Consider the following 13,585-nt stretch of genomic DNA (forward strand, 5'->3'; position numbering starts at 1 on the left):
CAGCAGTACGATATGTGTCCTACCTATGGTGAACTTGTTAACACAATCAAGTACGTACCAACTAGAGGTTTCAAGTATCTCTATGTTGGCAGTTCCCAATTTTATTCCGTGTCATGAACGGAGCCACCGAGAGGCGAGGGGCACGGAGTAGATTTTAAGATAAGCAATCAATACCTAGTTAGTAATCACAAGGACCTAAGTGGCGCTAACAATAATAAGTGGAATACAATCGAATCTTCAATTATCTGCCGAATCGCGGGTACGATGTCATATGTGCCGATTGAAAGGCAACTCCAACCAAACGTTTAGATTTTGTTATCATTGATTTCACTTCAGGAATTTCACAATTACATACGCACTTACTCGTATAACGTGCAGTGGTCGGGATCATGTTGAAGTGTAGCCACTGTAAGCGAATATACCCCTTTATACTATAGTCCCATTCTGTTCCCAATAACCACATCACTACTTGATTTCCTGAACATTGTGCAAATGTTGAACTACTACCAGCTTGGGCACAAATATACTAGATTCCAGTTGAGTCTAGATATGTGGATTACAAACTTTCACATCTTTTTTGAAGTCTTTTCATGATAACAGTGCGACGGATTGATGCGAAAAGTGAAAATATATATATCTTCGAGGTATCAAGGTACAAATTTTGCTAACACAATATAACGCCGTCCCGTTGGTATTGCCATTGATAAACGCCAAGAATCATACTTTACATGAATTCAAGTAGAATCAGTATTCCCACTTCCAAAATTTGTAATCTGAACAACGCTCAAAACGGACTAGAATTATCGAATGCTGTTCATCCCTAATGCTTGAGCTCTTCTTTTCTCAGCATTCTTTTGGGCTAGCCTTGCTTTGGCAGCTGCAACTCTATCTGGAGGCAAGACACACTTTGATGGACTGGATCTTCGGCTCGATGCAACAGTGGTCGGACGAGGTACCCCACGGTCGTTATTTGACTTCAGCTGGTCAACGGCTCTGGATCGAGATACTGTAGCTTTAGGAGGACTTGAGGGAATGTTATATATCTTTGGTCTGGGGCTGTCTAGAGACCTCTCACGACTGGTTCGTGTACGAAGAGGAGGCAAGGACGCGTCTTCGGCTTGCAAGTCCACATTTGGTGAATCGAGGGAGAGATCTGCATATCGATTGGCGAGAGGAGTATAATCAGCCTTCTTCGATTTTTGAAAAGCATATTGTTCCGTAGACGCAAGATTAGTAATCTCAGATAAGGCTGCATGTGACGATCGTTGTGTGATATCAGTGGGTGCTTCAGAATGTGTAGGTTTAGAGGAGGCAACTGTTTTGGATGGCCGTGCAATGGAATGACTCAAGACTGGAATATTACTTGTAAAAGCATGCGACTTCTCAGTTGGATGGCTTCTGGTTCGGAACAGATCATAGCCCGATCCTGTTACTTCGTCATAGGTAGAACCACGAACAAGCTCTCTCAATTTGGCTATCTCCTTCTCGTATGCATCGACCATTGTATCGTATTCGATGGACTTGATATGGAGAGCCTGTTCCAAATCTGTTGTGGCCGATTGCTCACCCTTCAATGATGCAATTTCTTTCTTGAGTTCCACTACTTGATCATGGCGCTTTCTCAAGAGCTGCTCTGCCTCGCGTCTTGAACTCTTTGCCGTTTGCTTCATGTGATCGTAATCTTTTTGAAGAGCCTTTAAGCGATCCTCTTTCTTCTGGCGTTGTCCTTCTACGAGCTTTAAACGCTTCTCCCAGCTTTCTGTATGCTTCTCGAATCGCAGATCGGAATGTAGCAAATCTTGTGAAAGCTTATTGTTTTCCCCTTGAAGCTTAGAAACAGTTCTATCGGCGGTGGCTAAAGCTTGTAAGGCTTGCTCTAATTCATTTTGGATGGAGGCTGTGTCTCTGGGCTCGTTCTTCGCATTTCTCAATTCAGACTTGGGGACAGCTGCCGCAAGACTTCCATCCCCTTCCATAGCTTTGCGAAATTCTTCTACTTGGACACGATATTGAAAAGCTAAGGCAGTCTGACGAGCAAGTTCCCTCATGAGTGCCGGTGAAGTGTCCCCTTTAACCTTCCCATCTGCTGCAATCTGTGACATTAACTCGGTGATATTGTTTTCCATCGAGGCAACTTTGGCTTGCTCTTCCTTCAGTTTTTCTGCGAGATCGAGAGCTTCTGCATCTTTTTTCTTCGCATAAGACTTTGCGAGCTGCTTGTACCCTACTAGCTTCTTCATCTGAGTCTGCGCCTCATCGTGGTACTTTTGGAATTCGGATTTCCAGAATTTGCCAGATTGGGACCGAGGATCGTTGATGTCAATCGTAATATCTGCATCACTGTCGACTCCAGACATTGATTCTTTCGCTAGCTGTACATCAATTGATCTTGAATTTTTTGGTTCCTTCGTGTCATTTCGTGTCTTTACATCCTTCGCCTTGGTCGAAGCTGAATTTGGTAATGTCGAAAAGGTGGTATAAGATTGATTGCGCTTTTTGAATGCACTGTCCGATCCACGAGAGTCTTCTAAAGTCTTTAAAAGCGAGGTCTTTCTGCTCGGCTGTGATAGTTCTTCCGGTTGGGCGATCCATGAAGTGAGGGCTTTCCCTGGTGTTGGTGCCCTGCCAACAATCTTCTGTGGCCTGTCCTTTCCTTCGTTATCATCAACATCTGATCCGAAAGAAACCGTCTTTCTTCGAGTCGCCGCAGTTCCAGGTGTCATTAATATTCCTGGTGGTTTCGTTGGGGAAGCTGATAGATAATGTGGCAGCCGATTATCTCTGCCTGATATTGGATCGTCCTCCTTTTCAAGTCCATAAAGCGTATCGTCTTGCGGAAGGCCAGGCGTACCAAAGAAGGCACTTTTGAGTGCGCGAGCAGCAAAGACCGGGGCTGGAGTCTCCGGTGCATCTATCTCGGGGTCTGCACCTATGAAGTGTAAGCATTTTGCGTCTTCTATATACTTGGGTAAGTTATGATAAGTTTATACCTGCAACGCGCTCGGCACCATCAGGCCGTCCTAACCACCAGTTGAGCATATTTAAGGTGGCAAATTGTAAGAAGTTTACGAAAAATCAATGCCCATAGATTTTCCACCAATTAGTAATTCGCGAAGGTGGTTATCAAGACTATCATAAAGTACAGTACATCCATAAACTTCCTTTGGAAAGTACAATTAGTGCCTGAACCCTTTTTGTTTACTTACAAGGATTAGATCGGACGCGAATGTGCCAGGCAACCGCAACCGCAACCGCGATTCCCCGCGTTTGAGCCTTGCCCTGACATGGAATTCACTGATGTCCCTAACATCTAATTGGGCACTTGATGATCAAGGCTATTTCAAGCTAATAAATTCCCTAATTAACATATAAATTGTCTCCATCCAAATGCTTGTCCGGATAGACCTACCTTCAAGCTCGCGATGAAAAGAAAACAACAAGACAAGAAGGAAAGAACAAGAGGCAACAACGACCTTCATGTTAAACGAACTCGATCAAGTAATCGAATATCGGCAGAAGTACATCACCAATCCGAGGACGTTATTTCTCCAAACAACAATATTGCAAGTAAACGAAGTCAATCTCCTACTAGGGAAAAAGAGAACAATATCGGTTTAGAAGATTCGGAGGAAGACAGAGAAATAAATCTGAACAACAATAATGCTACGCTACCAGAATCGCAGTCGAAGGCTGACGGGTCACCCAGTCGTCCTACCTTAAGCCCGATTAAAGCTCAGAATCAATCGACTCCCAAGTCTTTACGACATGGCGACAAATTATTCGCAACGCCTATCAAAGTCAAAGGCATAACTGGAACAGATGAAACTCCACGCCTTCGACGCAACATTGATCGATCGGCCAGGAGGAAGAGTACTAGAACCCTCATTGAACGTACAGTATTAGGCCTCAATAGCGACGATGATGACGAGGAAGAGGATATTGCGAACCAGATATACGATTCAGACGAAGATGGGGGAATTGGAATGCGCAACGACGATACAATTCAAGTATCTGAAGATCTACGCGAACCTTCTACTCCCTCTAAGCGTGGACGGGGGCAATTAAAGGGACCAAAGGCTCGGCAAAGATCATTGACACCACCTCAGGATCTTACACCTCACGAATTATACTTCTCTCAAAATAAGCCCGGGAGATCCAAAACTGCGAATTCCAATCTATCTTCTTTGGCGTTACTAGACCACGAAGAATATTTTAGTCTTGCTCGGAACTATAAAGACCAACACGAAGATGATATGAATTTTCTACAGGATGTACATGCCAAATCTTTCAACCAATGGCAATTTGAGCTCGGCCAGGACTTCAACATTTGTGTTTATGGTTGGGGTTCAAAAAGGTCTCTTCTTCTCAAATTTGCGGAGCATATCTACAACACCATGACTGATCATTCTCGGCAGAGAATAGTCGTGGTGAATGGTTATGTACAAAACCTCACAATCCGAGAGCTTTTGAATACAATAGCCTGTTCTATCTCTGGTCATGGCACGAAAATAGGTTCACAACCCGCAGAAATGCTTGAAAACCTCACGAATATACTTGATGAAGACAAAACTCAACATGTGACTCTAATAATCCATTCTCTCGATGGATCTGCTCTTCGTCGCCCTGCATCCCAAACGATACTCTCACGCTTGAGTTCTCACCCGCAGGTACACCTAGTTGTGTCTGTAGATCACCCTTCCTTCCATTTGCTTTGGGATAGTTCGCTTCGCTCGGCTTTCAACTTACTCTTTCACGATTGTACAACTTTTCTACCTTACACAGTAGAAGTTGACGTTGTAGATGAAGTGCATGAACTTCTGGGCAGGAGCGGACGCAAAGTAGGGGGTAAAGGAGGTGTAAGCTTTGTGCTCAAGAGTTTGCCTGAAAATGCAAAGAATCTTTTCAGAGTCTTGGTTGGGGAACAACTTGCAACTATGGATGAAAACCTCATCGGCGAGCATAATGATGACGATGAAGATGGCGTACATGGAGTTGCCAGTAGGAAGAGTGAGCCAGGTGTGGAATACAGGGTGCTATACCAGAAAGCTGTTGAGGAATTCATTTGCAGTAATGAGATGAATTTCAGAACGTTGTTGAAAGAGTAAGTTTGTAGTCGTCGTATCGATATATGATGATAGCTAATCCTTGCTTAGATTTCATGATCACCAAATGATAGAGAGTAGAAAAGATGCTCTGGGGACAGAAGTGCTGTTTGTACCTTTTAGAAAGGAGGAATTAGAAAACATTCTTGAGGATATTGTATCGTAAGGGATTTTCAGCTGTTAGATATTCTTAGCAAGGTGTTCAGGACTGCATATTGAGCATTTAAAGGTATGGCATAAGAGGGCCCTTTGACAGTCAATCAAATTAATTCATATTCAATTATCTCACCATCCCTTTACAATTCTCGTTGTTCTGTCAGCTACCTATGCATATACCAGCTCCAGATGGGCATCTAGTTCTCACAACTTTCAGGTCCAGTACCTAGGTACTTTAAAAATGCCCTTGGCAGGCAATTAATTTCGAATGTGGGTGTAGCCTTGCAGGCTAGGCTGACAAGGCTAACCCCACTAACAAGAATACCAAATTATTTTGGCTATACCGAGTGCCGTCACTCAATTAAATTCTTCCTAATGTTACGTCAAATACACAACAAATTTAGGAAGCTGTTAACAATGGCTCGTGCAGCTCCTAAGAATCCTTTATTATTTGTTCTCGGTGCGACTGGTACTGGAAAATCACAAGTGGGTCTAGAAGTCTGACATTGAAAACGACGGCTAATTAATCATCCTACAGTTGGCTATCGACCTCGCAAAACGATTTAATGGCGAAATAATAAATGGCGATGCTGTGCAAATGTATGAAGGTTTACCTATCATTACAAACAAGGTCACTGTCGAAGAACAGAATGGTATTCCACACCACTTGCTAGGATTCATTCCCCTGGATGCGGAAACATGGACGGTAGGCACATTCAAGGATCGCGCAAGCCAGATAATCCAAGAAATTCGATCCAGGGGACGAATACCTATTGTAGTAGGCGGAACGCATTACTATACACAGTCTCTTCTATTTGAGCATGAGCTCGTTTCCTCCGAGAAAGGTTCTGGGGAAGGGCAGGATAATGAACAACTCTCCATAGAAGAAATATCCAAACGTTTCCCAATACTCGATGCACCCACAGAACAAATTCTGGAGCGATTGATAGAAGTTGATCCTGTCATGGCTGCACAGTGGCATCCTAATGATCGGCGCAAGATTCAAACATCGCTGCAAATATTCTTAACAAGTGGAAAGAAAGCCTCCGACATCTATAAGGAGCAGAGAGAGACCAAAGCCATGGCCCAAGCGACCTCGGACGGTAACTCGGATCAAGCAGAGGCATTTAACATAGGTTCACCATTGCTATTTTGGGTTCATGCGAAATCAGATGTTCTCAAATCGAGGCTTGACAAACGAGTCGATAAGATGATTGATGTTGGCCTATTGGATGAAGTCAAATCGATGGAGAACATTCGCCAAGAATACATTCGTGGTGGTACTGATCTTGATCTTTCTCGTGGAATATGGGCCTCTATCGGCTGGAAGGAATTTGAGCTGTACCTACGCGCCCTTGAGCAGGAGGACAGAGATCCAAAAAAGCTGAATGCCCTCCGCGATGATTCGCTAGAAAAAATGAAGGCAGCCACCCGACAATATGCGAAAAGACAAATTCGATGGATCAGTCTGAAATTGATACCAAGTCTTGTTCAAATGAACGCCCTCGATAGGTTATATCTCCTCGATGGAACGGATGTATCATCATGGTTGGAGAATGTGTCGGACCCTGCTGTTGGTATTACCCAAGAATTTCTTCTTGGCAGCAAGCTTCCATCACCAAGTGAAATGTCAACTCTAGCCGGAGAATTCTTGAATCCCGAAAAGCCCTTGCAGCACTCTGAGAGCAAAGCCCGATGGGTGCCACAGAAATGTGAAATATGTCACATCGTCGTTATGACTGAAGGTCAATGGCAAGTACATTCAACAACCCGCGCCCATCGACGAATGGTGAAGAAGCTACAGAAAAATGGGGTAACTGGTAGGTCCTGTCACGATAGCGAAAGGGGTGGTGGCACATCATCATTTGCTACTTGAGAGGCACCAATGCTGTGCCCACAGACATAAATGACCCAGATCTCCAACCCCCACGCCAGACCAACTGAAAAATTTGGTAGCTTTCGGAACTCGTGACAGATCTTTGGTAATATGACCATCATCACAATTGTAGCCAAGATCCAGCCCTACGGAAAATCGACGAGAATGAAACCAAGAGTAACTTGACATCTTACGCGAGGCTATTAGTAAGACTCCTGGTTGTACTTGATGCTGTACATCAAAACGGAGATTAGGAACTACTACAAACGTAGAATTTCCCACGCCGGCTGTACCTGGAGTGGTAGTACTTCGTGGAGCGCTTTTTGTGTGTACACGCGAGAACGAACTCACACCAGATAATTTCAACAACTTGTTCTGGGCTATAAATTTAATTTCAATAGGTTCGTCGAAAGCTTTTGATTTCCCAAAAATTGATAAGATGGAGACCATTGATATGGGCGAACAAACTTTTTTATAAAAAAATTATATAAAAAAAAAGGAGCATCTCGCTGTGGAAAATTGTCTCACTGGTTTCGGTCCTGCAATGTTCTCTCAGCTACTACCTATGTAAATATTGTCGACCATTACATCCCGTGTCTTAATTGGAGCCAATCTATCTGGTAATCCGATAACGAAAGTTTGACAATTTAATTTGTCAATTCAAGGAGGCTTCGATAGCATGTGGAAATTTGCGACTTGTTAGATGTGGGAGGAAGGTGCGATGCTAAAAACGAGGACTACTTACGTACCAAGAACCTAGTACACGGGATTCGATATATATGTCAACCTGCTTTGCCCTTGACATGGCATTTACAACTTAATTATTACAGCCACATGGAATTTGCCCACCGACCGTGCCAACCCAGAACCCCAGCAATTTATTTACTCGAGCTTTAAACGTGCTCTCTCACAAAGCTTGATTTGAACGCGAATGACAAGGGGAAGAAAGCGCCCCGCAAACGTCCTTCTCAACAGACTGTTTTTAGATATATCTTCAATGGGTACTACGCAACTTGATATATATTTAAGAACTTGCAATACAAATCTCAGTGTGTCGTACGACATAACTATTAGCAGTATCCTTTATATCATACAATAACAGCAACCAATCGAATTGCTCGTGGTATCTTTTTAACAATCAATCAATCAATCGAGCAAGGAGGCCCTGTTCGCTCCATGAGGGATTTATTTCCCAGATATCATTTTCGCAGCTAACCTAACGTTGACCAGCGAACTTGGATCGAGTTTTCACTACAAAGACCACATTTATAACAATTCAACACCGAACGCATTCAATTTTTATATGAGCGATTTGATACAACGTCTAAAATGCAGAGATTGGCGACCACTTGCATGGGTGCTTTCAATTTTATTACGTTGATGTCAAAATTGACGGGCTTCCAGATGCGCCCTGAAGTTACAGATCTAGACCACATTCGGCTTTGGCTTCTGGAATGCAAGTGAGTTTGTATTATATGTAGGTAGCTGTATGATGGAAACAGCTTGTGTTACTACCCACCTATCTATAACATTCTCATGAGATGCGAAATTGTTCCGCGCGATATATATCACAATCAGAAAATTTGTATATGCTCCCACGCTTACGCCACAACTTCTGGTAGGACAATTCATTTTTTCTACAAAAAAAATTGGGCCAAGGTAGGTCTGTATCCATCAACTAGTCTTTTGGAAACAAAAGATAATTTGGCACTGCCCCCATCTGCTTGCCGTACCTACTCGAGCTTGTTTGTTGCTGTATCTCCTAAGTCTTTTACTACTTGCTCTTCTGATCTACTTAAAGTTGTTGTTGGCCTCCCTCAAAAATTCAAATCGTTCGAAGTCGTCGGGTTGTTTGATATCCCCAAGCCGTTTCTGTTTTTGGTAGCTTCAATTTCTTCCACCCTTCTCTCCATATTCACTTCTTTTTATCGTTGAACGGCCAACAAGTGGTGCGACTCCAAGAGCTCTTCTGGTTTACAGCTGTACTTTCCTACCCACTCAAGTGGCAGTTTCGCATTAGCAAGGCATTTCTCTAACAACAACACATCTGCGAAGCCTTTGATCAGCTACTCCTCTAAGACCCTCACTACGATACTCTGACGATCAATAACATGGACGAAAATCTGTGCCTACCTCACTCGAGGATCACGACGATGAAATCTTTCACGTCCAACCTAGACCCGAAACCCGAATCAGATTCGGCGCACAAGATGAAGAGACGGGCAGACAAATACACACGCTCCCTAGAATGACTCGGACAGCCACAAACAACTCGCAGCTATCAACTACAAGCTCAAGGCGCCGCAGAGTTTCCATCGATCCAGCAACTGCTCTGCCAATTACTTACCGCACTGTATCTTTTGCCATTGAAGAAACTAAAGAAAAACAGCGAATCGATGCAGATCGTGCAAAGAAGGGCGCTGCAGCTGAGCTTGGTGATTTGGAGTGGCATACTTTGTCGACAGACGATGTTGTAAATCGGTTGGAGACATCACTTGCCCAAGGTCTTTTGAAAGAACAGGTTGAGGTCAAGACAAAAGAATTCGGAAAGAACATGCCTTCGAAGCCACCTTCAGACTTGTTCTCGAGGGGTAGGTTTAATCTCATATTCATTGGCGATTCATCTATGCTCTCATTTGTTTGGAATCTTCTCTAATCTTTTTATTCTTTAGTCTTTGGATATCTATTTGGTGGATTTGGATCAGTGTTGCTGATTGGTGGTATTTTGGTCACTATCACCTATGAACCATTAGGAGAACCAAATCCGGCACAAGCAAATCTTGCTCTTGCAATCGTCCTCTATGCTGTCTTCGTCATTCAAGCACTATTCAATGCATGGCAAGATTGGTCGTCGTCTCAGACCATGGCATCTATCTCCGGTATGCTTCCCGACGACTGCTTTGTCCTCCGCAATGGCAACCGCGTAGAACTTGCCGCAGTTGATCTAGTTCCCGGTGACATACTTTATATAAAGGCCGGTAACAAGCTACCTGCAGATGTGCGGTTCGTTGAAATCTCATCCGATGCTAAATTTGATCGCTCCATCTTGACTGGCGAGTCACAACCCATTGCCGGTTCAATCGAAAATACAGATCTCAATTATCTGGAAACGCACAACATTGGTATGCAGGGAACTCATTGCATCTCCGGAAGCGCGATAGGAGTCACTGTGAGCACGGGAGACAAGACGGTCTTCGGAAAGATTGCCAAATTGACCAATACGCCGAAGACAGGCATGACGACACTGCAAAAGGAGATCTTGAGGTTTATCATAATCATTTGTTCCATCATGGTATTCTTCAACATAGTTGTCATTGTCTGTTGGTCTGCATGGTTAAGACATTCTCACCCTGACTGGATTTCCACTGCCGGATTGATTATTGGTATGTAGCTTTTCCTTCTCTCGCTTATCTGGTCCATCACAGGAAACTAGAAGGGATCTTTGGCTAAGAGATTTTTACTGCAGATATCGTAACAGTGGCAGTTGCATTTATTCCGGAGGGTTTACCCATCGCTCTAACCGCTTCCCTAACCATTACGGCGAATATCATGAAGAGCAACCAAGTCTTGTGCAAATCCCTAAAGACTGTCGAAACATTGGGAGCTGTGTCAGTTATTTGCTCGGATAAGACCGGAACCTTAACAAAGGTAACATTAGTGGCACTTGTCCTTAAATATTCTCAGAGATCTTCCAGCTAATTGTCTCCTCAGAACAAGATGTTTGCAACCGAGTGTTCAATCGCAGAAAAAACAATGACGCCTGAGCAAGCTGTTGAATTCCAAAATCTCAATGGCAAGACTACCAATTCTGTGGCTCAATTGCGATCCCTGGCAGGTTTATGCAATGCTGGCGAGTTCGATGCTGCTACGCTCAATCTGCCTCTTGCGGAAAGGAAGATTGCAGGAGATGCGACAGATCAGGCAGTTCTTCGACTATCAGAAACATTTGGAGAGGTTCGACAATTGCATACTTTATGGAGAAAGACTTTCGAACTAGCATTCAACAGCAAGAACAAATTCATGATCAGGACTCTGAGGCTATCTGACCCCGAAGGCTTGGAACTTGCGGTGTCACCTGAGGAGCTAGCCGAATGGAGAAATGAAGATCTTCTGTTGACTATTAAAGGAGCCCCAGATATTCTAGTGGAGCGCTGTACCAATTACGTTGGTGAAGATGGAAATGTGTACCCGTTGAACCCGGAGAAGAAGGCGTCTATTGAAGGGATAAAAAACAAATGGTCAAGTCAGGGAAAGAGGGTGATTCTACTTGCAAGAAAAGTTCTTCCAGGCCACCAAAAACAGCATAGACCCGAGAACAACACTTTTGAGGCCGAGATCATGCGACAGGCTGACAGCGATTTGACTCTAGTTGGACTTGTTGGCATCGTTGATCCTCCTCGAGATGAAATCCTAGACGTAGTCAAGGTTCTAAGAAGAGCTGGCATCCGAATTTTCATGGTCACTGGTGATTTCAAACTCACAGCTCAAGCTATTGCTATTGAGTGTGGTATCATCACTACGCCTTCTGACATGATTCACGATGTTTCTAGACTCAGCAGAAATGGTATAGAGACCCCAAAAAGCATTTCGAGTGGTGTCATCTCTGAGAAAGACGTGGACTCTAAGCACGGAGATGCGAGGTCGATAGCTCTGAGCGGTCCGGATTTGATGAGTTTGAACGATAATCAATGGGATCAGCTTTGTCAATATGAAGAGATTGTTTTCGCACGTACTACTCCTGAGCAAAAGCTACGCATCGTCAAAGGTATATTCTCAAGTTTACTTCATGCACTATTTTGTATATGACTAACAAGAATACAGAATTTCAGAAGCGTGAAAATATTGTAGGTATGACAGGCGACGGAGTCAACGATGCCCCATCTCTAAAGGCCGCCGACATTGGTATCGCTCTCGGTAGTGGCTCAGATATCGCCATTGAGGCTGCCGATATGGTCCTTCTCGATTCTTTCGGTGCCGTTGTCGAAGCCGTTAAATATGGTCGTGTGGTCTTTGACAACCTCAAGAAAACTATTATCTACCTTCTTCCCGCAGGAACCTTTTGCGAATTCCTCCCCATCATTACGAACGTCGTTCTAGGTCTTCCTCAAATTCTGAGCTCTTTCCTCATGATTATGATTTGTTGTCTCACAGATTGTGCTGGTGCCACAGTTCTTGCTTATGAACAACCGGAGGCCGATGTACTTTTGAGGAAACCAAGAGATGTTAAAAAAGATAAGCTGGTTGATTGGAAATTGTTATTTCATGCCTACATTTTTCTGGGTGTACAACAAGCTATTGCGTCATTTGCGATGGCTTATTGGTATTGTCAACGGAGAGGAGTTACATTTTCGATCTTGTGGTTGGGCTATGGAAAGTATCCGCCTCATTTGAGTGATGCATATGTACAGCAAGTGTTGGCTGTGGCTAGTAGTATTTATTTTGTCAATTTGGTTATCATGCAGTGGTTTAATTTGATGGTAAGTCACTTTCCTTCACTTTGTACATTTTCTCCCCAGCTCTTCTTGCTTTATTTTCTCAATTCCTGACTAACCAAAACCCAGGCAACTCGCACCCGTCGCCTCTCAATTTTCCAACAGCCACCTGCATTCAATAAAGCAACACAAAATCTCTGGCTTTTTCCTGCAATACTTTTCGCCCTCGTCGTAATATTCATATTCCTCTACATACCAGGATTGGCGTCTGCAATCAACAGTAGCCCAATTCCAGTGGAGTATTTCTTCTTGCCGTTGGCTTTTGGTATGTGGATACTTTTCACGGATGAGGTGAGAAAGTTTTGTGTGAGAAAGTGGCCAGAGGGTTGGTTGGCGAGAATAGCTTGGTAGAGGGGCAAAGAAGGGAAGGCAACTTTGACGCATTTGGGGGTAGAGGATAGGAGGTTAGAGCTGTTGGGAGCGGTAATGCAAGATGCTAGATGTTTTGGGTTTATTAGAATGTAGAAATGGGAGGGATTCTTGATTTTGATGGGCGGCGCTAGCACTTCTTCGTTACAGATTATGATCATGATTATATCAGAATACGTTTCGACGAATTTATGGACAATGAAAGGATTGCGATTCACTTTGTATATGATTTAATGACCAACGCTTGGTAGCATTCTATACATAGGTAGACAGTTCATCATACCTGAGTTGACTATAAATGAAACTTCTGTGAACTCTTGATCAAAATTCAGATAACTCATAGTTTGGGTATTGGAAGAGAGTATTCTATTACTTTTGTGAAGACAATTAGTTGCTATTGATAATGAGAACTCAATGGCTTGCTTGATGCCGCCAATGATTGAATCTTCCATTCAATTTTGAAGTTGGAGATGTGTCTTGAATGATATATGATAATATAAATGACCCATACAAAGTACACCAGTATGAATAAATCATAAGAAATTCTTACTCATCTCATATTTTCATCTGTTCTCAACATCTTGCATAAA

General features: G+C 43.3%; 4 protein-coding genes across 4 annotated transcripts; 3 read left to right on the forward strand and 1 right to left on the reverse strand.

Moving 5' to 3' along the window:
* Positions 1–800: 800 nt before the first annotated feature.
* On the reverse strand, positions 801–3,039 carry EAF02_010150 (uncharacterized protein; the record flags this gene model as incomplete). The annotated part of the gene is made up of 2 exons (XM_038906198.1): positions 801–2,929; positions 2,991–3,039. The coding sequence occupies 2 exons, from the start codon at positions 3,037–3,039 to the stop codon at positions 801–803; spliced, it is 2,178 nt and encodes a 725-aa protein (XP_038753925.1).
* Positions 3,040–3,422: 383 nt separating this feature from the next.
* EAF02_010151 (uncharacterized protein) lies at positions 3,423–5,268 on the forward strand (the record flags this gene model as incomplete). The annotated part of the gene is made up of 2 exons (XM_038906199.1): positions 3,423–5,101; positions 5,154–5,268. 2 exons carry the CDS (start codon positions 3,423–3,425, stop codon positions 5,266–5,268), a joined length of 1,794 nt encoding a protein of 597 aa, XP_038753926.1.
* Positions 5,269–5,675: 407 nt separating this feature from the next.
* Positions 5,676–7,134, forward strand: EAF02_010152 (uncharacterized protein; the record flags this gene model as incomplete). The annotated part of the gene is made up of 2 exons (XM_038906200.1): positions 5,676–5,744; positions 5,797–7,134. 2 exons carry the CDS (start codon positions 5,676–5,678, stop codon positions 7,132–7,134), a joined length of 1,407 nt encoding a protein of 468 aa, XP_038753927.1.
* Positions 7,135–9,382: 2,248 nt separating this feature from the next.
* EAF02_010153 (uncharacterized protein) lies at positions 9,383–12,977 on the forward strand (the record flags this gene model as incomplete). Its single annotated transcript, XM_038906201.1, has 6 exons — positions 9,383–9,725; positions 9,807–10,517; positions 10,601–10,782; positions 10,846–11,899; positions 11,956–12,611; positions 12,696–12,977. The coding sequence occupies 6 exons, from the start codon at positions 9,383–9,385 to the stop codon at positions 12,975–12,977; spliced, it is 3,228 nt and encodes a 1,075-aa protein (XP_038753928.1).
* Positions 12,978–13,585: the final 608 nt, after the last annotated feature.

The sequence above is a fragment of the Botrytis sinoallii genome (genome assembly GCF_014898435.1).
Source record: "Botrytis sinoallii strain Bc 23 chromosome Unknown BSIN_024, whole genome shotgun sequence".
Taxonomy (NCBI): Eukaryota; Fungi; Ascomycota; class Leotiomycetes; order Helotiales; family Sclerotiniaceae; genus Botrytis; species Botrytis sinoallii.